Raw genomic sequence first — 25,699 nt, 5'->3', positions numbered from 1 at the left:
CAGTAACCAGTAACTAGTATCGAACCGACAATCTTTGTACGTCTCATCTAGGATGAGAGCACCACAGATATAAACTCCTTCTTTCCTCTGGCAAAAAATTGGTAGTTCTGACAGCATGAGGCAACACAGTCTTATACAGCGCATGCTAGGTGTGACACTGCTGGCAGTTTTTTGTGATGAAGATTTGCTTATGTGTGTGCCCAGGCTTTAAGGAGAGCTTTTCAATTTAGATGTAAAACAGCATGCTGGAGTATAATATTTTTACACAGTATACTGTGAAACATCTTCCTTTTGGTAGCAACGTCACATGTCAAACTGTGTTGCGCCCTGTTTGCCGTGCATATGAATTCTTTCCAGAGCAAAGAAGGTTTTATCTGTGCAGAGATGTAACACTTATGCTTGGGCGGATTCACCCAGTGGGTCGCCGATGCTTGCTGCAACATGAACAGCTGTGTGGCTTCCTCTCAGCTCCTCACTTCACAGGACGTAACTGTCAAGTATATCGTGCCTTCAGTTCCATAATAAGTTGCTGAAATGCCTCTCCTGAAACAACACTGATGGGCCACATATCTTCACAAATAAATCTTGCTGTCTTGTTGGTGGTTGCACTTAAAAAAGTCTCACGACGTTGACTCGGTTGCACGTGGTGCATCCACTGCCTCACTCGGGTGGCTGGCAAGGTAGTAGGTGAGTCCGCAGATTTGTTGGAAGGCAACGAGTTGAACAAAGTCAACAATCAGCCAATGATTGTCAAAACACCATTTACAATGTCACACCTAAAAAATGTTCAAAAATATTTTGTGCCATAATTTTCGTCTTGAGATAACTTTGCTAGCTTGTTTCCTGCATTTTCCTGGCAACGAAGCAAACCTATATATGGAGGAAGAAACCAACGCACACCAGAAGTTTTGAGGTGCAGATAGCAGGTACTAGTTCACTTCAAAGGGGAAGATACCGCACACTCTTGTCCATCATGCTGAATTTTATAAACAACGTTTCAGCCAGTGTGGCCTTTCTCAAGTTTTTACACAAGTTTTTACACAAACAAAGTGAAGACACCCCTTATAAATTGTCCTCTAGTTTGTGATAGGCTGACAACAATCAGTTAATTAGTCCCATGACACCTGCCAATCAAGGTGGAGTCTCGTCACACATTAATCAATCACATTATGTTTACATTGGCAAATAGTGTCAAAAGGACAGGTAACAGATTTAGACAATTTATAAGTATTGAAAGAAAAAAGAAAAAACATAAACAAAATAATACACCAGCCCCTGTGAGTGCAAAAGATCCAAGCAGTCACCAAGAACGAAGCAAACCTAACATTAGCAACATTAGCTTCTTTTACTGAGAGGTTAGCAAGCATGCGTCATGCGAAGCTGATTCTAGACCACCCTCTGCTGGATCCTACATTACTTCTAAAGGTCTGAAGCATCCTATCTATGGTCTGAAGTACCATAATTTGATTAAAAACAAATAAATGAATAAAAGTTTGAATCGGACATCAGACCTTTTAAAATCACCTTTCAAGCCATGACAAGTAAGACTAAATCAAAGTATCATTCGAACATTTTAAATTGTTTATGATGCAAAAAGGGATTTTAACCATCAACTATCATTTGGTCCAAGTTTAAGCATACCTGATCCAATACCGGTGCTGGCCAGCTTCCCTCCAAGCTCTGTGAGAGAGGAATCCTGGAGTGATGACTGCAGTGATGACTCTTTGGAACTCTCATCATCTGTTCCCAAGTGGTTCTCATCTTGCTCAGACATGTCTGGAACACTCGGAGAAGCAGGAATATAATCTGGAGGGAAGGCTCCTACTGGTGACCTCAGGCCAACAGGGCTGTCAGTCTGTGACATTTGACGGTCTGCGCTGCCATTAGTGGAGGAGTGGAGCGATGTAGGAAGAAGCAGGACATTTGGTTTCTTGGGGACTGGAGGAGGAACCTGGGTAGAAATTAGAACATTTTAGTAACTGAGAAACATGAGTGGAAACATTGAAAATGAAGTATTTCATATCTATATTTCTACGCTGCTTGTCAACAAGTCAAGTGTTAAATGGGTGAAATTTTCCTCACCTTGGGTTTCTTTTTGTCAGAAAGCTCTGCCAGGCAGGAGATTGTCATCCGTGAGGGGAGTGTCTTGCTCTTGTCCTGAAGTTCTGGGGCCTCCTGACTGCTACAGGGAGAAGGGAGTGAGCCTCCGTCCTCAGGCCCCAGATGGATGTCTGGTTCAGTTTCAAATTCAGGCTCAAGCAGTGGGTCCTCCAGAAGAGGTTGTGGGTCTGGCAGAGGAGGGAGATCGAACAGAGACTGAGAGTGAGGGAGAAATGAGTGATCATAGGCAGCATGGTGTGGCATGGTAGCAGAATATAAATCTGGGAGACCAGCAGGACTTGTTGTAGTCTGTGGTGGGGTTTTTTTGGGTTTTGGCTTTTTCATGACTTTGTAGATGTTGCCTAGAGGCACCGGCCGTTCCACAGGTGAGGCAGGAGGTGAGTCGAGGGCAAGGGGGGAGGTGGAGGATGTAGACGGGGACTTGAGGAGTAGGTTTACAGGTCGTTTAGGCAAAGGCGGCTTGACCGCAACTGGGGGCTTGGGTTTTGGTAATGTGGGGGGTGGACTGGGGTCCTCGAGAAAGTCTCGGCCGTGCTGTTCCTCTTCGATGGTGTCAGAAGCCCCATCAGGGCAGTCATCTAGGTCGCCACGAGAAACGGAGCGAAGCCGAATGGTCTTTAGCTCATTCTGGGTGACCACTGGCAATGCCTGTGAAGAATTGGGGCTGATTTTTCCTGGTTTTGCTGCTGTTGAGGTGTCAGAATGTCGCCTGCTGGCCTTTTGCTTTGGCTTGAGTGATGACAATTCCAGATGTGCATTCCCAGGCATTTCAAAGGACAATCTAGACCTAGAAGATGGGTCCTTGGGTGATGGTAGTGAGGATTTCCTCTCTGGGATCTTTGGGCGCATCTTACACCCTATTGTTCCTCCTGTTCCCTGGCCTGCGACTTGACTGAGAGGAACAGTTGGGGTGGGAGTCTCTGACTGACTGGAATAGCCACTTGATGGCGACATAAGTCCTGGAGGTTTGAAGGGTGAGGAAGCCTTGACATCAGTCTCCATGGAGAGCTGTGAAGGAGAAGTGGCCCTGGAGGTGGAGGGTGAGTCAAGAAGGGACTCTGAGCTTCCTCTGACTTTCATACATTCGATTACTGTAGTACCTGTTGCTGTGCTGGAGCCCGACAAAGACCTAGGGAAAACCAAGGAAAAGAAGAAAGCCTAATGAGTTACATGACAATAAATAACCAGGCATATAAAATAAGAGTGGAGCAAATATGTCCAACACATCAAGCTGTAGCTTTTTTACCTGTAGGGGTCATTGTTTTTCCACTCTCCCAACTGCCAGTGAGAAGGGAAGGTCATCTCTGTCTCTCCCTCCCTTTCTGGTGGCTGGACCTCCAGACTCGGAGGTCCATCGTTCCTTCGTTGGCCCAGATCCCGTTCACCAATGCTAGTTTTAGAGGAGCCAGATGAGCTGGGTATAAGAAAATCTGGAGGGAAGTCTGGGAAGTGGTCCCTGGGTATGTGAAGGCTCTTCGGCCGGCCATCTCGGTAAAGACTACCTTCGTGCCGGAGTCTCCCCTCTGCTTCTCCAAGGTTTTTCATAAGAGAGACACTCCTCACAGGAGGTGGGGGCTTGCGTTTAGATTTCTTAAGGGAGATGGAACGGGAGCGGAGACGCAAGCGGCCTTCTGTGCTGTAGTCTGAAGCTGTGACAGAGACTGTGTCCGTAGTACTAACACTGTCTTCAGAGCTCCCTCTCGGGTAGAGAAGAGCATAGTTTTCACCAAGACCCAGGAAGTTGTGATGCTCCTGCTGGTGGTCCATTGCTGCAGTGTTTCCATTCCCAGTAGATGCAATATTCCCGTCCGGCCCGATGCCACCCTCTGTAAAACCAAAGGAGCCAGAATCTGTAGGCGTGGAAAGGGAACGCTCCCGGAACTTGAAGGCGTTCTGTGCTGCTATGGATCGTGCTGACCTCTCCCTCCCTCGCCCTACCTCCCAACCACCAGCTCTCCCTCCATCTGCTGCAGCCCCTTCAGTTTCGCTCCGCCTCCCCATCATGACTGCTGCCAGGGAAATCCCTGGTATGCTGCTTCCTGTTCTCCCAGAGGGGTCTGTCACAGACGTGAACGAGCTGGAATTCGAGCTCACCAACTGTCCTGAGCTCACCAGCATCACCCCGTCCTGCATCCCTCCTGTATTACCAATGATGCTGTGCTGCTTGGGAGGAACTGCTGGGCCTTTGCTCATGCTGTAATTGTAAGGCTCGTTCCAAGCTCCGGGGGAAAAGGTGGAACCTTTCGGTCCGTTCCAGGTCGCAGAGGGTGTGTTAGAGCACAGCAACCCAGAGTGGTCCATAGTTCCTGGGCGAAGCTGGTCTGGGGGCCGCTGGCCCAAAGTGTTATCTGTCGATAAGAGGCAGAAGGAATAGAATTAATACATCGACTGTAACTAAAGAAAATTCAATCTAACAGAAAACAATATGCCTAATGATAACAACTCTTATGTAGAGAACCATACTAGGTATTCACAGGTAAAGACACAGCTCTTCCCCACTTGGTTCATTCTTGGAAAAAAACATGATGTTTCAAATTTGCAGTAATGTGTTTATTAGGTGGCTTTTATGAAAAATATATTTACACAAGCAAACATTTGATCCTTGTTGATACGACGGCCACATAAATCAAGTTGAGATAGGAAGTGAACCAGGATTGGTGTCTGGTCGTCCTTTATGACTGAACCACTCCTTACTTCTCCCCGTTATATTTTGGTTTGGATAGACTGGGTAGTTAAAGAAGTTTTTTGTTGTTCTTTTCTTTTAAACTTTTAGTAAATAAAAGTCAAACGGTTTAAGTGACAGTATCTTTAAGTTTGATGCCTTGTCCTTTTAAGTAGCACCCTCTGTCCTTACTTCCTCACTTTTATGCATGTGCCTTTTGAACATTTTCTTTTTGTATAAAATCTGTGTAAAATCTTTTATAATAAATGAATAATAATTCAAACATCTTGGTTCTTTTATTTTACATCCTTGGTCCCTGGACAGACGAGGTCGTAACACAGTACATTTACCTTAGCCTAAGATTATTAAAGTTAAAATCAGGATTTCCAAAGTGCAAGTGACTGCATTCAGAAAGAAAAGACTCCTCTTTGTCTAACATGGAATTCATGCAGCTGCATCAGTTTGAGCTTCCTTTGGGAACTGGGCAGTTTGCAGCCATTAATACAACAAGGAATTCCACATCAAACTGTATCAAAGATTGTTTCAAGATAGTGTGAGATGTGGAACTAAACAAGACGTGGAGCTGTTAAATCATGTTTTTTTTTTTTAATGAAGAGTTGTAATGTTGTAATTTCATTTTTGACCAAAACGTTGTCACAGATATACAAAAACAAAAAGGGACGTAACACTTTCTCCAGGTGAGACTGTTTTACAAGAAACCTTCAATCCCTGCCATATCTGCCCTGTTGCAGCTTAAAAGCCAGTGAAGCATGGAATGATCCTGGCTGTTGGCAACACTGTCTTTCACTGAGAAAAACAGGTGACTGCAAACATGACAAAGAAATTATTCAGCCGAAAGCAATTTCTTTATTCAATCAAAATTTCTGAAAAAAAGAGAAAGGATTGGCATGTTTTTCCTGAAACAAATGCAGAGTAGTAAACTAGCTGCATTTAAGGGAATTGACTCAAAAACACAAGGTGTATGTAAAAGGGATAATGTAACCTAATGTTAAATGACATCTATATATTTTTTCACCTTTATGCCAGATGAATATGATCTAAAACGTTTTTCTTTTCTTTAAGTGGCAATAAAAAGTGAAAAGATTATGCCTCGAAGCACTTTTAGCTGTAAAATCTCTTTTTTTTTTCTGTTCAAGGCTCCTAACATAAACTTGAATTGTGAGATGACAGACTCCTTTCCTTTTTCTTCTTTCTTGCCTCTGACTGAAGGCGCAGAAACAAGATCTTTGCCACTGAAAAACAAAGAACTGAACTGAAAAACACCAGATGAGAGTGAGATCTCTTCTTGATGGTCACACGCACACACCTGTAGTTAAAGTTGTGTCAAGGACGGAGTGCGCTTTCCTCAGTGGAAGGTTTTGGGGCGGGGTGTCGGTAACAGGATCCAGGGAGTGGGGCTGCTGGGGGAAATGGTCCCCAGGAGAGGGGGATGGGGACGTGGAGTGCTGAAGGAGGTCGACGCCGTGGAATTTCACTCCACCCCCTTCACCTATTGGACAGAGACAGAAGCAGGGGGCGATCAACAGGAGGAAGCGATTTTTTTACTTTCCACACAGTCCATAGAATAAACCATTTAATCTAATTGTGTTGTTGACGTAGCATTTAAGTATTAGATTATGAGTATAGAATACAGAGACGTGAAGGGGAAAATTTGATTCTACAATCAGCATTTCAATCGGAGTCACTCGCAAATTGGTGCAATGTTTTGTTGTTTTCATTCAGCTCAGCTTGTACATCACTGCACATCTCGTAAAAGATCAGTCAATGTCACATATACTGCTGTGTTAGCATGCAGCAGCTTTACGGAAGTTACATTATGAAAGGTTGTCTGCAATAAATCATATTCGCTGAAGTTACAGTAAATCAAACCAGGATACAAAATAGAATGGATGGAGCTTCATAGCCACTCTTTTATTCTTTATGAAATAACTGTTATTGATGAAACCTCTGACAAAAATTCCCTGTGATAAATGTTTTTCTCCAACCTTCTACCATTGACCTTAAGGAGCTCCAGCGATTGAGCTGCAAACAAACACAGGCCAGACGTCTGGGAAGTTCATGTCTACTAAAAACAAAAAATGGTAACTTCAGCGTAATGTTAGAACTTCCATCTCAGTGGTTTCCATCAGTCGTGTCAAGAAAATTTTACTTCAGATTCAATTTGAATTGTTTTGTGGTGTTGCTGGTTTTTGTCGATCACTTAATGTACAGTCATAACAATCAAAAGCAAAGTACACCCTCCTTCAATTAGAATATTTTACAATTACAAAAAAAAAACACTTATGCACAAAAAAAATCTGGTCCTTCACAGATTTTAAAATTAAATAAATACAGCCTCAGATCTTATTTAACAAAATCTCGTAAAAAGGATAAATGTAGAGGCGTGTGAACAACAAGTCCACTCTTACTGCTTCCATTGGACTGAAGAAGGTAAGCAGCAGCCAGGTGCTGCTATTCAATTCAATTCAATTCAATTCAATTCAATTCATTTTTATTTATATAGCGCCAAACACAACAAATGTAATCTCAAGGCACTTAAATAATAAAGTCCAAGAAGAGTCCAGAAGAAGAATGCTCCAGACCAGCAAACTGGTCTGGAGGAAAGACATCAGCAATGATCTTAGAGAAACAATTGTTGCTGCCCGTCAATCTGGAAAGGGTTATAAGGCCATCTCAAAACTCTGTGGAGTCCACCATTCTGCAGTGAGAAAGATTATTCACAAGTAGAAAACATAGGATGGTCCCCAGGAGTGGACGTTCCAGCAAGTTGGCCACCGAGGTCAGACCATGCAACACTCAACACAAAGCACAAAAACCCCAAGAGCTACATCTCAGACTCTACAGGCCTCAGTTAGCATGTTACATGTTAAAGTTCATGACAGTACAACTAGAAACAGACTGAGGTCGGGCTTGTTTTGGAAGGGTTGTCAGGAGTCTTTTCTCTGGAAAAAGAACATGGAAACACAGCTTAAGTTTGTAAAGTTGCATCTGAACAGACTGCAATCCTTTCGGAACGATGTCCTTTGGACCGACCAGACCAAAGTGGAGATGTTTGGTCATAATGCACAGCAGCACGTTTGGAGAAAACCAAACACAGCACATCAGCAAAAACACATACCAGTGTCATACCAACTGTCAAGCACTGTGGTGGAGAGCTGATGATCTGGGCTTGTTCTGCAGCCACAGGACCTGGGCACCTTGCAGTCATTGAGTCCACCATGACCTCCTCTGTATACCAAAGCATTCTACAGCGAGGCCATCTGTCCGACAGCTGAAGCTCGGCTGAAACTGAGTCATCAACAGGACAATGATCCCAAACACAGCAGCAAATCTACAATAGAATGTCTGAAAAAGAAAGGTAAGGTGTTGCAATGGTCCAGTCAAAGTCTAAAGACCTCAACCTGATTGAAACGCTGTGGTGTTTCGGGCAGTGTATAAGCAAAGGCCCCAAACCTCGATGAGCTGAACAACATCTAAAAAAAGGGCAGACCAGAATTCCTCCACATCGATGTGATGGGCTGAAAACATTTATTTCAAATTATTGAAGCTGTATTTATCTAATTTTAAGATCTGCGAAGGACCAGCTTTTTTTTGTGCGTATGTGTGTTACTTCCTTACTTCCTTTACTTCAACAGGTTCAACTGTGAGTTCGCCTCAGATGAAGAAGGGTGTGTTGGACCGTAAAGATTAAAGTGAACAGCCTCCTTTATGTTTATGTTTATGTTTTACGTCGTCAAGCATCGTGTTTTAATCCAGAGAGCCTTCTACCAGGTGCTGTACAGTCACATGCTGTTCTGTAGTACTTCCTGACAGTGATTCAATGAGTCATTGGAGGCAGAAGGTTACTTTCTTGATTACCTCAATGACACACAGTGCAGTTACTCATCCATCTGCATAATTCAGTCTGGCTTCTATCAAGCCATCAGCCCGCTGCTAAAAAACGATGCCTTCCAACAAAATCTCGCCTTTCAATGAAGCTCTGACGTCCTCAGAGAGTGAGGAATTTTCAACATACATAAAGTTTTTCTTATATCAATAAACTTAATGGTGCAGTCAGTAATTTAGAATAAAGGATGAAGGATGAACCTTCTCAAAAGGTTTTATTTCATGTTTCTAGCTTCTCCAAAGGCACAGAAATTCAAGGTTTTAGTGGACACTTTAAGTTCTTCAGAAAAAAAATAACTTTTTTTTTTTTTATATCTCACTGGTTTTTAGCTTAGTCCATTTTGCATAGTCATAACCACTGAGCATCATATAACCGAGTTATATAATCAAGTTTGCACTGGCAAAGACACCCTCGAGCAAGCACATATCAGACAGGCACTTCATGCTGGTTTTCCCTGATCAAAATATTTAGAAATATATGCCTATTCAAATCAATGATGCAGTATATATCTACAGAACAAGGATGAAAGCTTTTGCACCGATACTGGTATCGGGCCGGTACTATTCTAATATACTTGTACTCGTGCTCGTTAAAGTTAACCGATACCATGAACCGATACCAATCTATTGCATGAATACCACGATCAGAGGGTGGCTTGCTTGTCATTTTTGTTGTATTTTTTTTAGATTGGCGGCTAGGGGAGATGTTGAGCTAATCAGGAACAGTGTGGTTAGGCTCGTGAGACTGAAACCTGTCTTCCAATTCATTGCATTTTTTTTGTGGTAGAAGTATCGGCATCGATACTCTGTATTTGAATTTCCCCCATTGGGGGATGAATAAAGTATTTTTCTATTCTATTTCTATTCTATTCTATTGGCAAGTACTTTTTTGAAAAAAAGTGGTATCGCTGCATCCCTATTGGTAACCTCTAAGTAAAAAAAGGGTTATGTGACGCATGAAATGTGCAGAGAACTAGCAAAAAAAGCTGTCCTAAGAGGAAAAACACGACACATTTTGGATTCTACAAACGGCAATGATAAGGCTGTTATAGTTCAACATTCGACTACATACTCGAAGAAGTCCACATTCACAGATCCAGTCAATTGAAATTACCTTCTTCTTCTATGTGTGGGCCGTTCACTTCCCAGCATGTTCTCTGTCAAGTTCGTGGCTATAACACCACTCCCACTGGCTGAACACTGGCTGGAAACTGACTGAAAACTGACTCAAAACTGACTGGAAGTGGCTGTATTCAAGATCTGTTCAAATCCGTTTTAGCAAAAAGAGACAAAGCCGGTAGACCCCCTCCAAGTTACAGCTGGTTTCTGCACTCGTTGATTTGTCAACTGTTTTGTAACCCGCGATGGCAAAGTAAAAAAGCCGCTCTTCCTATGTATGTTTCCCTTGGAATGCTGGTTCGTTTGCCTTGCCCACAGATAAGAAATTGTATTTTAAACAGATAATACAAACCTGGTCTAGCTTTTGTGGCATCATATACTGCCATTTTGGCCAGGGCCCCTGGTATCACTGATCAACGGAGAATGTAGCCTTCGGGGTCGGATTTAAATGAGCCGGGTAAAACCTACAGGAGAGTGATAGTCTATTTTCGTGTCATAATCAATTATGTTCTGAGGCTGTGTAAATTAAAGCTGACTGCAATCCTTTAACCTAAACCAAACCAAGTGGTTTCAGGGCTCTTTTCTAACTTGGGGCGAAACTACCCAAGTGCTTTTGATGCCTAAACTTAACAACGAGTCGGATCAAGAGTCATCCGTCAAAACATAAACACAACGTAGAGTTCCAGGTGGCTGCAAACTGGAGTCTCGTGTTCCTGCATCATGTCATTATTAGGATTAATGAGTTACACATATTTCTGAACTTTTTAATCAGCATTTGCTGCCTGTGTCTAATACTGCCGCAGTGTGTCAAAAACCAACGCCAAAGTTGGTCAATAATGCCATGATTCCTTTAAAGCTACGACTGGATTGGTTGGAGACCTGCTAATTCCCAAGCCCAAATATGATTGGGTGCACTTTGGCCCAGTTATTAAATGATAAGTTTGATCTAAGTATGTGTTATTTTTATTAAGTCACTTTTATCAGTTGTGTTTTATCAGCCTGACAGACTGCGTAAAAGCTGACCAGCTAGATACAAGAAGAGATGATTAAGCTTCCATCTAAAGTCTGTCTGATAGTGAGGACAACACAAAGTAGCTGCCAAAAGAAGCATCTCTTGTCAGTCCATGGTGCCCCCCCAGAACATTTAATAAATAAGCTGAAAGAAAGTTAAATGTCTACAACCTAAAACTCCCAAAATAGTCACATACCTTAATTTTGGATAACGTGAAAAATTCATGAAAGTAATGTTTTCCACTTATGAGATTCACAAAAACACTAATCAGAAAGTAGAAGGTAGAAGGTAGGTCTATTTTTTTATTTTATTTTTTAATCTATGGACCCCAGTTTGACCTCATCCAGCCCAGCACTTTCAGACGTTTTTTATGTCCCTTTGCAACTTTGCCGTCACCAGTTTATGCTAAGGGTTAGAAATGTAACCAAATAACAATTTATTTTGCAATTTTAGAGTTTTTATCGTGACTCCGTTGTGTTTTTGTCCTGCGGACAAATCTTACCGTTACACATTCTGAAGCGACATCAGGTTGAAAACGAAGCCTAAAGTTTCTCTATGCTCTGTAAAAAGGTTTAAAAGCTGCCCAAAAAGCAGAAAGAGGTGAAACTTCACTGCATAGTCCAAGCAGTGGTGGAAAGGGGCTTGTTAGCCTCAATATAAACATCTTATAGGAGAGTAAAAAAGGGGAATGGAACTGGCAGGAATACAATGAGACCAGCTTATACCTTTGACAAGTATCCATTTTTATTGGTCTTTTTCTTCTCATATCATATCATATCATATCATATCATATCATATCATATCATATCATATCATATCATAAGAGAAAAAGCATCCTTCCCAGCTTCCTCTGACTCACTCACTACTATTCTGGCTGCTTTTCTACCCGTATTTTTCATCTCTTCAAAGGGCTTTTTCTGATGCCATTCATCTGGTGCATTTTGCCAGCAACCTGTCTATTTAACTCATCCATTGTGTGACACTCAATGGCCATTCAGTCGCGCACAAATCAGTCAGAGTGTTGGAGCTGAAGCATATCTGTAGCCATCCAGCACAGACTGAGCTATGACACTGAGTGGAGTTACTTTTAATGTGACTTCCTGTCAGCCCGTGACACGCTCGCCACTATCTGCGGGTCCAACGGTCTCTTTAATCCTGGTGACAACTGCTTGTTCACAGGTTGGGAGTCATTTTAAAGAACATCCCCTCAGCTATCAGATTTCACCACAGAAACCAGACAATGAGCGGCCCGTAGTAATGTCTCTTCAGTGTGGCCCTTGTGTTATTGCTTTCCTGCCCGCTGTGACTTTTCAGGAAGGTGGACAAAGGCAAACATGTCATCGCTGTAACACTCATTACCACATCACATCACATCTTTATGTGATTTAAGCCCTTTTTCAAGTATAGTGTGAAAAAGTCTTGAGCCACCCCTCCACTCTTTATATTTTGCTTCCAAGCAGCCAGACTTTTTCGTAATCTTTTAAAGTGTTCACGTGCAACACTTCCCCAGGCTGTCTGAAGGTCTTTCAAAGTTTCTCTTTGCACTTTTATTGGCTTTTTCACTCATTTTCGGTCCGGTCCTTGTACCAGACCATTCCCCATTGACACCGACCTGTGAATCATTCAAGCATAAAAAAGGGGCACCCAACTCAAGGGATGAGCCAATGTCGGGTCTACACTGAACTCAGCAAAGAGCCGATTCTAAATTGTATATTTAGGTCCATTGTTACTAGCAGCCTGTTACAAAGACGCAATTGTTCCCAAAAAAATTCAAAGATAACACGGTTCGGCAGACGTGAAATAGTATTTTTGCACCAACAAGCTGATTCTCAAAGGGCTATTCAAGAAAGACTTGGCATAACTCAGCATAGTGTGCAGTGTGTACAAGTGCAAGACAAAAGAAGAAGTGTCAGGCTTAAAAAACTATCTGAAAGGGATGTCCTTAAGAAAGAGAAAAAAATCCAGCAAAGATCTGATGCATCTGGACCTTCAGTTGATCCATCTACTGTTGGCCCCAAGCCTCGTCAGAAATGGTTTCCATAGAAGGGTGGCTGTCAAGAAGCCATTCTTAAGGAAGGGAAACGGGGAGAAAAGGCTGAGCTGTGCCAAATGACACAAGAAGTGGACTGAAAATCAGTGGCGACAGGTCTTATGGAGAGATGAATCCTCCCCAGAGCCCGGACCTTAACATTATTGAAGCAGTGTGGGATCATCCTGACAGAGAACAAAAAGGCAGCCGACATCCAAAGAAGAGCTTTGGGATGTCCTTCAAGAAGCCTGGAGAACTATTCCTGAAGCTTGTCTAAGAGGGTTCAGACTGTGCTGGAGAATAAAGGAGTCAACATAACTCATCCTGACTTTCAAGCTTGTTAGAATTGTACAAACTTCCCATTTATTTTGGCACATTTCACTAAATCCCTGCACCCATTTCCTGTTTTTCTGACAATAGATAAAGAAATGAGTTGCGGCCCAAGACTTCTGCACAGCACTGTAAAACATGGAACGTGTGCAGTAAAAATAAATTCAGACTCCTGCTTCTTTCTTACCCCGCGTGTCTGTCTCTCTCAGCTTGCTTTGCATTCACATCTTTTTTTTTCTTTCCGGCTAACAGTCATTCATGAAAACTGCTGGAGCAAGATGTGCAGCAGCAGAACAACAGAGGCGGGTAGAGGAGGGGAACGGGGAGCTCCGACTGTCCTTCATTGATTGTTCTTTCACCGAGTATCCCTCTCTCCTCCTTTTGTCCAGTTCCTCTTTACTACCTCTTCACCTCACAGCTACCCCCCCCCCTTTCCTCGTTTCTGTTTCACACACTTTTTTGGCTTTTTTTGCTTTTCTGTTCGCGAGCTATGTTTTGGGTGGGAGGGGAGAGGAAGAGTATGGAGTTGCCATGGCAACAGCAAGCTGGCTGCAAGCTACCTGTTCCGTTGGCCTACAAAAAAAAAGAAAGAGAGATATGCAGAGGAACAGAGGCAGACGTAGGAGAGACACGGAGTCACGAAACAAGTTGAATAAGTCTGGCGATACCTTCCAATGTGTTTTTGAAAAGATCCAAAACCGACAATAGACTGATGCCGCAAACGTGCATGTTCTATGGAAGTGTTGCATCCCATTCCTCTGACTTATCAAACTCAATGAATGTCAATGAAAGGCTAAACAACGGGCAGAGCTCCACCTTCGCACAGGGTCACATGCTAGTTGGTGTTCCTCCACAGCTAAAAATAGTCCCACAATATTTACTCCTGTCTGGGTAACGTTTGCTTTGCAATGCTTCAGTAAAAGATAGAATACATTTGAGAGTATTTCTCTTCGTGAAGAGGATTACCAAAGGGTCTTGCAGCTGGACACCATAGAGGATGGATCAGGGCTATGGTCTGATTTTGGAAAAGAAAAAACAAGATAGCACCCAATTTTTCCTCACTCTTCTCTCCCTCTTGTCTCTGAGGGAAATGAATGGCCACCAAGTACAACGCCACAGGCATGCATCATTATACCTGACCTTCTCCTGCTCTACACAGAGGGTGAGGAGGGCGAGAGCTGTGGAGGAGGAAGGAGCAGGAGAAAGAGATATTTAACTATGGATGGATATGCGAATGAAAGGAGGGGAGAGGCAACTAGTGACGAAGCAGTTGCTATGCCAAAAAATAGGAGGATCACACACACACACACATGCAACTACACACACTCACACACAAACACGCACGCACCACATGAACAAAAAGTAAACAAAGGGGGGAGGCTTGGTTTAAAACGAGTGGAAGCAAGAGTGTCAGAACGATGTTGCTAAGGGTGACCGCAGCATACTAACAGCACACACACGCACACACAGAGCAAAGCTGAGTGCCAGAGATGGGCAGGGGCGATACCGCATGCGATCACAAGAAGGAAATGTTCTCGACATCGAATCACACTTCTGCAGAATTTTCAAACGGGAACCTGTAAAACTGCACCTTCTAGTGGATAAAAAACACATGCCGAGGAAACCTGCGAGCAGAGAACAAGTTGTTCTGCGGCGTAGATAAAACGGCTCACCTTGAATATTTCATCTTGACCTAACTGGGTTTGATAGGTGCATGCAAAGGTTTTACCTGAACACTCATTTGTCTAACGGCTCCTTACCTTTGTTCTTTTAATTATTCTCCGCCTTTGGTAATGTGACCATGCAGATGGCCTGATCGGGAAAGCTGCCTCATATGACGTAGCGCCTCATATGACGTCGAGGTTGTTTCCCCCCAGAGCCCATATATGGCTATGCCCAAACTGCCTTTCCCCGCCCACAGCTCTTCGGCCAGCTCATTGCGCTGTACATGGATGTAAAAAATCTGTTTAGAGCTCCTGCATCAGAACCTCTAAAGAGCCAGTGGACAGATTTAGTTTTTTCTGGGAAAGTGACGACAGAACCGAAGAGATTTGTGTATGTGTGCGCCAAACATTTCACTGACGAATGTTTCCAGAACTTGGGCCTATACCGAGCTGGCCTTGCCGAACGTCTGAAAAGTAACCCTGGATCAGTACCAACTCTCTTTGGCCCAAATACAGACCTCGGACAAGTAAGTAATTTAACGCTCTATAATTGTGTTGCTTTCCTGTATGTACAGTATAGTTACATAGCTTGTTACCACAAGAAAGTGTCTGTATCGTTAGCTATGCAGTTAATAGCATCAACTGGGCTGTGGGAGGTGTTTGCATGCCCATGAGATGGTTAGCTCGCTCATTGTAGACCAAAACCCCCTACTTCAAGCTTCCTGAAGAACAATTAATCCGCAAATTCAGTGCATTTCATCAGGATAATGATTCATTCATGGTTCCAGAGTCAAAACGGTCAGTCTGTCTGTGTCGTTAGCTCTGCAGCTAATAGCTCAGTCACTGTTGCTAATGTAACGGTAAATAGCATGAGGTATGCGAGTGGATACACTGTAACGCGAGTGTTGTGTACTTATTTGTTGTTTTGATAGCCGTCCTGCTGTTGCTGTTGTGGCGCGCACGATATCTGCTTTTCCCCTGATTGAAATGACTAGCGCTACGTGCAACTTTGCAAACCAGAGCAATCTTTGCCCCGCCTTTCTCCTCCTAATTTGCATTTAAAGCTGCAGACCCTAAACAGCTCATTCTGAGCATCCTGAGGAAAGCTCATTTTTGGGACTGGCTGTAATTCTGCACCAAGGCAGAATTTTGGGGAAAAAAACCACTAAAGCCTATAAAAATAAATAAAAGCCTCCATTTATTTTCATGCCATGGCACCTTTAAATGAACTTTGAATCTCTTAAAGCTTGAATTCTATGTTTTCCTCCCTCGTATAATGGGGCGGAAAAAAAACTTAATGAAAGGTATTAGTATGTCTAGTATGTGTTCTTATTCTGGGAGATCTTTTGCAAGAAATTGTGTCAGACAGAAGTCATCCAAAGCTAGCCCAGAGTTTAGCTTGGTAATATAGTTATCTGACATTCCCTGAGAAAAGCGAAGAATTGCTAAAGTTCCATCCTGTGGACAGCATGACTGTTCCATTCTTCATCCAAAGTGAGCACAACCGACAGTTTAGAGCCACAAAAGCCACATTAAACCAGAACAGCCTCCTCTTACTCTGACCCAGCGGTTGGATGTTATGAAGGGGGTATATATTTTTTTGCATTATGTCTCCTTTGCGAAACTTCTAATAAATCCAAAACGTGTTACGACATTTCCGATTGAACAGAAATTTCACTCAAAGCGGCACATTTATCATCGTCTATCAACTGTTAGCCTGGCAAAGGGAAAACTCAAAGGACTACAGTCCTTCATACTGTACGAGCAGAGAATTACAGTCAAATTATCCAATAGTGACTTGCAAACAGGGAGAAATTCAAATCTGTTTTCTTGTAATTTCCCCCTTCCAGTGATCTTGCTTTTATGAATGTGACACAAAAATCCAATTTCCTTTCGAGGCCAATAAAGACGTCGGTGAAGGAAAGGTCTTCAGCATCAGAAATTTGCTACAAAGCACAACAGTGTTTGGAACAAGTCACCAGTGTTTTTTTTCTCCAGCTTTTTGAGACATTCACAAGGGGCCATCTCACAGCTGCCACAGGCGGACTCATTTCCAAAAAGACCTTGTGTAAAATTTGATTATTTTGCAATGAAAGGCATGAATTCTAGTAAAAACCCAGAAATGCTTGAAGGCATTTGGCTGCAGACGATACACTGCCTGCAAGCACCTCACGTTCCCTCCTAAAAGCCCACCACAACTCAAATGCCTTTGCTAATTAAACAGCAGACAATTGTGTAAAGAGTTCAACATTAGAGCAGTCGGTTATCACGAGCAACATTCACAAAACCTGAGACGTTTAAAGTCCAGCAACATGACACGAGTAGTGATGTTATAAGGCTGTACTTTCAGGGTGGTCTGTGGCGTAGGGGGTTGAGCAGGTACCCCATGTGCAAGAGGCAGCTGGCCCCGGTTCGAGTCCCACATCGTACGGATCTGTGTTGCATGTTGTTCCCCCTCTCTCTGCCCCCTGTTTCCTGTCTCTCTCCACTGTCCTATCCAATAAAGGCATAAAAAGCCCCAAAAAATACTTAAAAAAAAGAAAGACTGCACTGTTTGATTGTTTTGCTTGTGAAATGACTCAAGCGTTCACACATGGAAATGTTTTTCTGTCAGGCGGTTCCTCCACTAATCACTCGGGCACTCGTTTGGAACAAAACTACTTGAGTGTATGAGCAGTCCACGAGTGATGGACAATCATGGCAGCTCACACGCTGAATGCCTTGTCATCCGTTTCAATTGCTTCTCTGCTGTGACTGCTCGTGTCCAGACTCACGAATGTTCATGCAGCACTGACTCTATGACTATGTGAAAGCATCCTGAAGGCTCCACTGCAACGTGCAGTGCGCTGACTTTGAATCACCTCTTCCATCTAAGTCCCTACAACGATCAAGAATGGCGAAACACAAGCAATCGGCCTTCAAATATAAGCACATCCTTGCAAAAGCTGACCGTTACATTGCACTTCCTTTGGCTTCCTCAATTTTCACAGAGCCTTGCAACTGATTGGGAGAGAATGTGCAGCATGAATTCTGAATGCCAGCTTTTGTTAGAATTGGGCATTTTGTCATACCTGTGATGTCGAGTGGGATGAAGTGAGCCGGCGTGTGTCTTCCCAGGTGCCAGCGGGGCTTCTCGGCGACAGGCGGTCCCGTAGTAGCGGACGTCGCTGTGCTGCTGCTACTGTTGTTGCTGCTCCAGCCCAGAGGGGGGCGATCTGAGCCGCATGGGGACGGGGACGGGGAGGGAGACGGGTCGGTCGCAGACCTTAGACCAAATACCGAGGAGGAGGTTTCATCTTCGTAGAGCTGCTTGGATGCGGGCTACAAGAAGAAGAAGAAGAAAGGGAGGACTGTGTTAAATGAGGCTGAGAGGTTGTGATTGTCCTCTTATAGATCTGATCATAGCCGCATGCGAGTTAGGGGAACGTGTATGTTACTTTGAATATTTCAAGTAAAATAATCAACGAGTTAACGCGATAATAACGAGTTAACTCGCCCAGCCCTAGAAAAAAAGTAGTTTTGTAGATATTCTTCATGTTTTTGGGAGTATTTTTACTTTTCCTTGCAGGCAGTTAAAAATGTTCACGGCTCATTTGTGACTTTGAGGTGTGGAGGAAATTTGAGTCCAACGAAGCACTTAAAACTTATTTTGAATTTGAATTTCATCTGCCTGGCACTCTGATCATTTCGATACTTATTGAACACGTTCTTGAATGAGTAAAGCAGGAGAAGGCGACAAGAAGATGATAAAGCCTGTACAAGTAGCTTTGTACAAGTAAGTTTGTAATTTCTATATTATTCATCTTGCACCAATTCTCCGGGCACTTGACACAGAGAGAAACCCAACTATGTTGCACTTAGCAACAGTGGAGAGAAAAAAACTTGCATTTTCCAGCTTTGGTTCTCTTTCATTTTGCTCAGATAGAAAAATACAACATTTATGGAGTGATATCCAAATATCTGTCATGCTTTTCAAGCCTTTTAACAGGGCGGAAATGTTGCGAGGAAATTATCCTTGCAACATTTCCGCTCCAAACAACTCTGCTGTGGTTGCTACACTTTGAACTTCTTTGAGTTCTTGACTATTTCACCTAAAACGGTTCTAAAGCAAAAGCGAAACATCTACATGAAATATGAAGCAAAAATCAATACAACAAAAACTTTTGGAGTAGGAAAGCCAGTGGATGTTATCGACACTTTTATCTCCTCCACCTTTAATTGTTCTTAAGCTAAAATAAGACAGGTAATTAGTAAAGAGGATGGTGACGAGTGTAGGAGGCAGAGAACAAAAGCAAGGAAGTACCCTTAAACAGTAACTTGTAGATTAACAGAGCCCGTCTCATTTTCACCTCTTTCCCAGAGTAAAAAGACAGAGTCTATTTGTAGGAAGGAGAGATGTGAGTTTGAATAATCAAAGGCGGGGATTTGAATTTTAAAGATGTGAGGGGAGGTGAAAGCACGGCAAAGAGGAATAAGATAAAAAAATTGTGAGGTAACCTCTGATTAGCGAGCAGGGATGGAGCCCAAGGAGTGGCAGAGACAACGACGGTTTAGTCCCTGGTGTAAAAAAGCACGACAGCGTAATCCCAGCTGAGAGGATACTCACATCTGCCATCTGCCTGGTATTCTATCTGAGAAATCAACCACCTCTGCCAAGAAGCCCTTAAGCAAGACACTGAAGCACAGACTACTCTCCTGCATTGCAGGAAAGACTTCAGTCTGTCCCTCCTCGTGACAGACGTCAGAACCATGTCTGTTTGCAGTAGTGGAAGGTGACCCGTGGGAGCCGGCCGTAGCCTAATTCAAATTAGCCCAAACAAAGAGAAAGGCATTGACTTAACGCAGCTGTTTAACAGCTTGTTTAGTAAATGGTGCACCAGCATGCAGGGAACGTGGAGCCATCTTGCAGTAAAATCACTGTGGGAGTCCAGCATGGCAACATAATGACGCAGCTCAGGGAAACAGCCTCAGCAGAAAAGGCAGAAGAGGGAAAGAACAAGGATCCCATCCACTGTGTGCATGAGTTGGCTGACAGAAAACACTGCTGTCATATGATATTTTGATTCCCTGTCAAGGATTAATGATATTTCCATCTGGAAGACACTAATTTATTCGGCATCTGTTTATAGAAACCTGCTGAGCGTGTGAAAAAGGATGATGACTAATTGTGAAGAATCTGACTGAGGGGGTGGGGTGCGCTATTAGACAGTTTGTTTGATAATTCGGCTTCAGTCTTTTGTGCAAAAAAGGGATGACAACAAACATACTGAAGCCTTCTGTCACAACACCACTTTTAGCTGAAATTCGTTAGATTCTGGGGAACAGAATGACGGTACTGCACTGCCTTAGAGATGATCAATAAAGGCCGGAAACCGCCGTCCTCTCTAAGTGAAGATGGAAGATAATAACAAACACGGGTGAAGTTTACCAAAAGCCAGAGAGAGGACAGATGGTATTTCTCACACTGTCCATAAAGATTTCAGGAGAAGTTGACTTCGGGAAACATTCAGGACAGCAGACTTCCTGCAAGAACATTTTTTGTATTCTCATCCTTTATACCACCTTTCTCTGGGTATCTTACACAGGGATATAACTCATATTGAATAAATATTCAATAAAAATAAACATGTTTCAAGCTGATAAAGGGGCAATTTTCTTCAAAAAAAAAGATAAAGCCTTTGTTATAAAAGATAAAACTGATGTTACTTCACCTTCACTTCTGTTTTAGTTTTCCTGAACAGTGTGCAGCTGGATCCCTGTGCATGAATCGTAGGGTCAGTCGAGTTAAGGGGCAGACTGTGGACTGGCCGTCAGAAAGCCAACTCCCATGTGCAGCGAGCTTCTTCTCCATTTTCTTGGTTATAAAGAGAGAAGCTGTACGACGGTGACAACTCCAGCACCTTTCTAAAAGAGCATACACATCGGTTGTCGTAACCCTCTTTCAACCAGTATTGATGTTTTTCTTAGATGTGATCGGCATCAAATATAAAAGGTAGGGCTGGGCAACGATTAATATTTTTAATCTAATTAATCACATGATTTCCCTGATTAATCACGATTAATCGCATTTGTACGCAAAATCCAAAAATGAATTCAAAAGTAGTGTATAGCTTTTAGCATTTAGTTTTATTTTAAATGTGCTGCCATATGAATGAAAGTGCCATAACATTTGTTGTGCAAACACACTTTTAACATCAGCATCTTTCTGTAGTTTTTATGTAGAAGCCTCGCTCCACTGTCTGTTTCCTTGAATGACTTGCTGCTATCAGTTGTGTGTTTTGCCTTTAAGTGATATTTTAGACTGGAACTACTACGGTGAGAAGACTATTCAACTTGGCAGTGTTTATAGATGACTTTGGTTCTGTCGACTCCGCCGTCTGGAAGAACTTTAAAAATGGCCAAGTAAAAGTTCTGTACCCTTCTCCATGTTTGGTGGATCCGCCGATTACTTTTTTTTTCCGGTTCCGCAGCAGACAGGAACAGAGTTTTACAAAATAAAAGCCTGTGAGCAACAGACTTTTACAATAATAAAATAAATAGTAAAACAGGGGTGGTCCGTGGCGTAGTGGGTTGAGCAGGCGCCCCATGTACAAGAGGCCATAGTCCTCGCTGCAGCTGGCCCTGGTTTGAGTTCCGCATCGAACGGCCCTGTGCTGCGTGTTGTTCCCCCTCTCTCTGCCCCCTGCTTCCTGTCTCTCTGAACTTTCCTATCCATTAAAGGCACATAAGTCCCCCCCCAATTTTTTTTTTTAAATGAATTTTTTTAAAAACCTGCGTTAATGCGCGATAAAATATTTATCGACGTTAAATAACGCGATAATAATGTGTTAACTCGCCCAGCCCTAATAAAAGGCCCAGTAGGTACCTTCTTAATTCTTTTTTTTTTTCCCCTAAACATAAGACGCTCTCCATGAATTGGTGAGCCATTATGATGATGACAATGTCTGATAAAGTTCTCTATGCCCTTGTCGGTAGTTCATTGTCACATAAATCATTCAAATGAATATATTTGGATTGTTACTACAGCCCTGAAATATTCCAGACATGTTCTGGAGGGGCCGTGTATGAGAATACAAATATCCACATTCGCTTCTGACTTCTTGTGGAGAGAACTCAGCCGGCTACTTGGTAAGAAGTCCAGAAAATCAGCAAGCACACATTGTGTAAATATAACAGTAAATTCTCCCGATCTTTTACAGCTTTTACAGGGTTTTTTTTCTGCTGACCTGTACTGTATGTTGCTTTGTATTTGCTTGTTGATATTGTGGACAAGCCAGAGACTTGTAGTGTGGATATCAATAAAAAATATAGTAAAAAAACATATTTCATTCTTAACAGGCTGTCAACAAAACAGCGATTTCCACTGCACTTTTTTGCACCATGTCTTGCCCTTCTCAGGTGGCCCTCCAGAGCATTTCTTGTATTTTTCTTGTATTCTTTTGTATTTTCGAGCACTTTGAGCTGCAAAGCTGTGTCTGAAAAATGCTCTGTAAATCAAGTTTGATTGATTGCTTGCGTGACCGTGTCTCCAGCAGAGAGTCTCCTGCCCGGGAGTGCGTGTGTGCGAACAGCGGCTGTGGAGAAAGTCTGGACTCCATTCTCCGCACATTCTCCTTAAATCCGCTGGCGTTCGTGTGTGAAAACTGGCTTAAGTGACTCACGTGAACAGCCTGGACAACTCAGCGGCCGTGTTCACATCGAAGAGAAAGAAGAGAAGATGCGACATTCACCTGCACCGAAGGCAAAGTTTCTTTTGCAAATGAGGCTCTTGAATGAGGCTCCATGTGTCTCCTGCTTTACAGCACATTAAATGCCCGAAGACTCAGCTAGTTTTAATGAACAGAAAACTAATTACAAAAGACATTCAAATAAACTGAATATTGTCAGGATTCCAGTTTTATGTATCGCCGCACTCTTAAGGTAATTAAATCTGATTAATGATTCGAAAAGAAATCCAATCCGAGGTACATCATCCAACAAACCGAATCAACAGGCTGGCTCCGGCGAGATAAGGCGTGAAGGATGAAATAAAAAGAAACGCAAAGAAACTGTAAAATATGCCTGCTGGTCATTACGGCGGGCGTTTTGCTGATGATTCGGTCCAGAAAGGGAAATAAAAATTGAAAGTGAAAAAAAAGACAGGCAGATAGAGTGGGTTGGGAATGTGTTTTGGGTGAGTTTAATGGGAATGGGAAGTCTGGAAAATTGAAAAAGATAAATGAGGTGGGCACACCTCATTATTGTATGTGTGTTTAACAACAAAGTGATTTTATGTTCTCAAGCTTATATCATTTGTGTGTGTGTGTGTGCTTACTTGTAGCACGTGTATGGCATTAGATAATAACACAAATGCTGGACATGTATTTGTTTACCACAGAGATGACATTTGGTGTGAGGGAGCCTTATGATCAAATAAGAAAGCTGTAGACACAAGCATGTGTGTGTGTGTGTGTGTGTGTGTGTGTGTGTGTGTGTCTGTGTGAGTGTGTGCGTTTGTGTGTTTGTTTACCAGGAAGATGAAGTCAGGTCTCTTGTTGTTGAAGGAGACGGGCGACCGGCTGAGCGATGTCGACGTGTCGTCAGAGCTCTGCGAGGACGGATGGCGGAAAGTCTGACCGGTCAGCTTGGAGTCATACAACTGCTCCTCAAATTCTGCGCACGCACAAAGAGACAGGTAGAACATGGATGAGTTTGCGTTCTGCTGTACAACATGTGTGCATAAATGAAACCCAAACTCACACACCCCAATATTTTAGATGGGCGGCCAAGAGCAGAGAAATAGCACAGCTGTTGCTCTGCATCCCCCCGTAGCTTCCCTCCTGTGACTCCTGCTGCACCTTCTGCAACCTTAAAGGTCTCCTTCAGTTTGTATTTAATCCTCTCGTTGGCTTCGACTCTTTCTCTTCTTTCATGTGCTGCTTTCCTCCCCTCGTCTTTCCTTCTTCCCTTCGATATCTGAGTGTTTTCTCCCTCTCCGGCAGCTTAAACTCTCCCCCCTCAAGCCATTGTAAACAGATTCCTAACCCCCATCCCACCCACCCCCCCACCTTCTCAACCACACACTCACTCCCCCTCGCAACCCGTCAGCCAATCCTTTACCCCAAAACACACTCCTGACCCAAACCCCACTCTCCACTAAGCCGTCTCACACACACACACACACACACACACAACACACACATTCCCAGCACCATCCCGAAAGCTTCAGTGAAGCTTCAGTCGGCAGAGTTTTACATTGAACTTGATTTCTGGGACAACACGGATTCCTTGCTGGTAGTGTATGGTTGCTGGGCAACACAAGGGGTCTGAGAACAAGAATCAGCCAATTCAACCAAAAAGGAATCGTAGGTTAGCTGTTAGTATCATCATTTCAAATGAACTAGTTAGCATTTGAGCTTAAATCAATAAAAAACTTTGATTAGTGAAAGACAAACGGCTGCTAAAGATGACAGATAAAATTGGACGCCTAGTCTTAATGGGCTGCTTTTCAATACCTATTTTTGACGTTTTTAGTCGTCTGGCCAAAGAAACAGAAAAAAACATGTGAATGAGAGCAGCTTCATTGTGCACTTACGCTTTACTGCTTTTGCTAAAAAAAAGATGCTAAAGGATTGAACAGCAGGTGTGGAGCACCTAGGCTCATTTAAGGCTAGCTGAGTGTAAACATACAGGGATAAATCAAGCTAATGCTGGGTGGGTGTGTTCATCTGGTTTGAAGATAATTGATTTCGTACAAATTTTGTCAGTCCGACATGTTTATATGCATCTTAAAAGTTGGTGGTGCCAAGTTGAGAGTGAAAATAGTTGTGCACAGTTTTTTTTTAGCAGCAAACAGTGCAAAAAGGGAACAAGGTGCGATAGCCTTAACTAAGAATCTGTATTTATTTCAACAAGAAAATGTGACATTTTATATCATATATTTTATTTGGTAAGTTAATCTACAATTTAGACGTCTAAACTTGTATGTAGTCTATGCAACGTTTGTTAAGCGTGACGCTTAAGCCATTGTAGGGATTTGGTTTCAGGAAAACAGAAATGAATGAACAGCAGCGCAGACACGGAATACAAAATGACGAAGATGTGTTTTGTCCAACCTCCCACAGATTTGGTGCAGTCTCAAATGGCATTTGGAATCCTTCCTGTTGGCATCTTTTTTTCTGCTAAAGTGAAGCACGCCAACGGCAGAAAAGTGTTCACTGGATTTCAAACATTTTGCGAGCAATTAGGCCTTTGAACTTCAGAGGAAACACAGGACGACCTTTGCAAACACCAAACTTTCAGTGTGGATTAAGGTGATGCACTTAGGTCATGTTGTTGTCATTTTTAACTCAAATGTGGTGGATTTTGAAAGTTTTTTTAGTCAGTTTGAAAATATTTTTTATTCAATCAACTCAAGGACGGTGACCTTATTTCTAGGAGGTTTAGTGGGCAATTTCAACAGCAAGTGAAAAAGGAGGAAGAAGTAGAAAAGGCTAATAGCCGCAGAGAGGACACAAGTTCTTTAGGTGGTTTAGAAGCTGCAGAGGTTCTGATGGTTTGGGCGCAAATTCCTTTCAACTCAAGAAAAAAACTGGGAAGTGTTTGTGAATGTGTGCTAAACAAGGCCCATGATGTGACTTAGCAACCAGCCTTCTTTTAGCCTGAGGATAACATTTCTGTAAAAACTCTGACCAAGTTAATCTGCTTTGTTTTAATGCTCCCAGGCAAGAACTTCCTCAGTAATGCCTAATGAGCATCTTTTGTAACTTCGGTTTACTCGAAAAAAGACAGTGTAACACTCCGACAGTGGCACCAAACTCATCATAAAAGCTGCTGCACTTTGCTCAACTGCAGCTGTGATAACACTGTTATTGCAC

General features: G+C 42.8%; 1 protein-coding gene across 3 annotated transcripts in view; it reads right to left on the bottom strand.

The window, feature by feature from the left end:
* The window catches only part of nhsl2 (NHS-like 2), a 191,637-nt gene that overhangs the window by 10,197 nt on the left and 155,741 nt on the right, over positions 1-25,699 (bottom strand). For 2 of the 3 annotated variants that reach the window (XM_075451663.1, XM_075451664.1), the window contains exons 3-8: positions 23,353-23,495; positions 17,915-18,164; positions 6,111-6,293; positions 3,368-4,469; positions 2,083-3,250; positions 1,642-1,951 (exon numbers count right to left, since the gene is read on the bottom strand). In XM_075451663.1, coding sequence (XP_075307778.1) covers positions 1,642-1,951; positions 2,083-3,250; positions 3,368-4,469; positions 6,111-6,293; positions 17,915-18,164; positions 23,353-23,495 — 3,156 coding nt within the window. Of the gene's footprint in view, positions 1-1,641; positions 1,952-2,082; positions 3,251-3,367; positions 4,470-6,110; positions 6,294-17,914; positions 18,165-23,352; positions 23,496-23,586; positions 23,769-25,699 lie in introns of those variants that run through there. The other variant, XM_075451665.1, reaches the window with a different exon arrangement.

The sequence above is a fragment of the Odontesthes bonariensis genome, chromosome 19 (assembly GCF_027942865.1).
Source record: "Odontesthes bonariensis isolate fOdoBon6 chromosome 19, fOdoBon6.hap1, whole genome shotgun sequence".
In the NCBI taxonomy this organism is placed as follows: domain Eukaryota; kingdom Metazoa; phylum Chordata; class Actinopteri; order Atheriniformes; family Atherinopsidae; genus Odontesthes; species Odontesthes bonariensis.
This window is presented reverse-complemented; position numbering and strand designations above follow the sequence as displayed.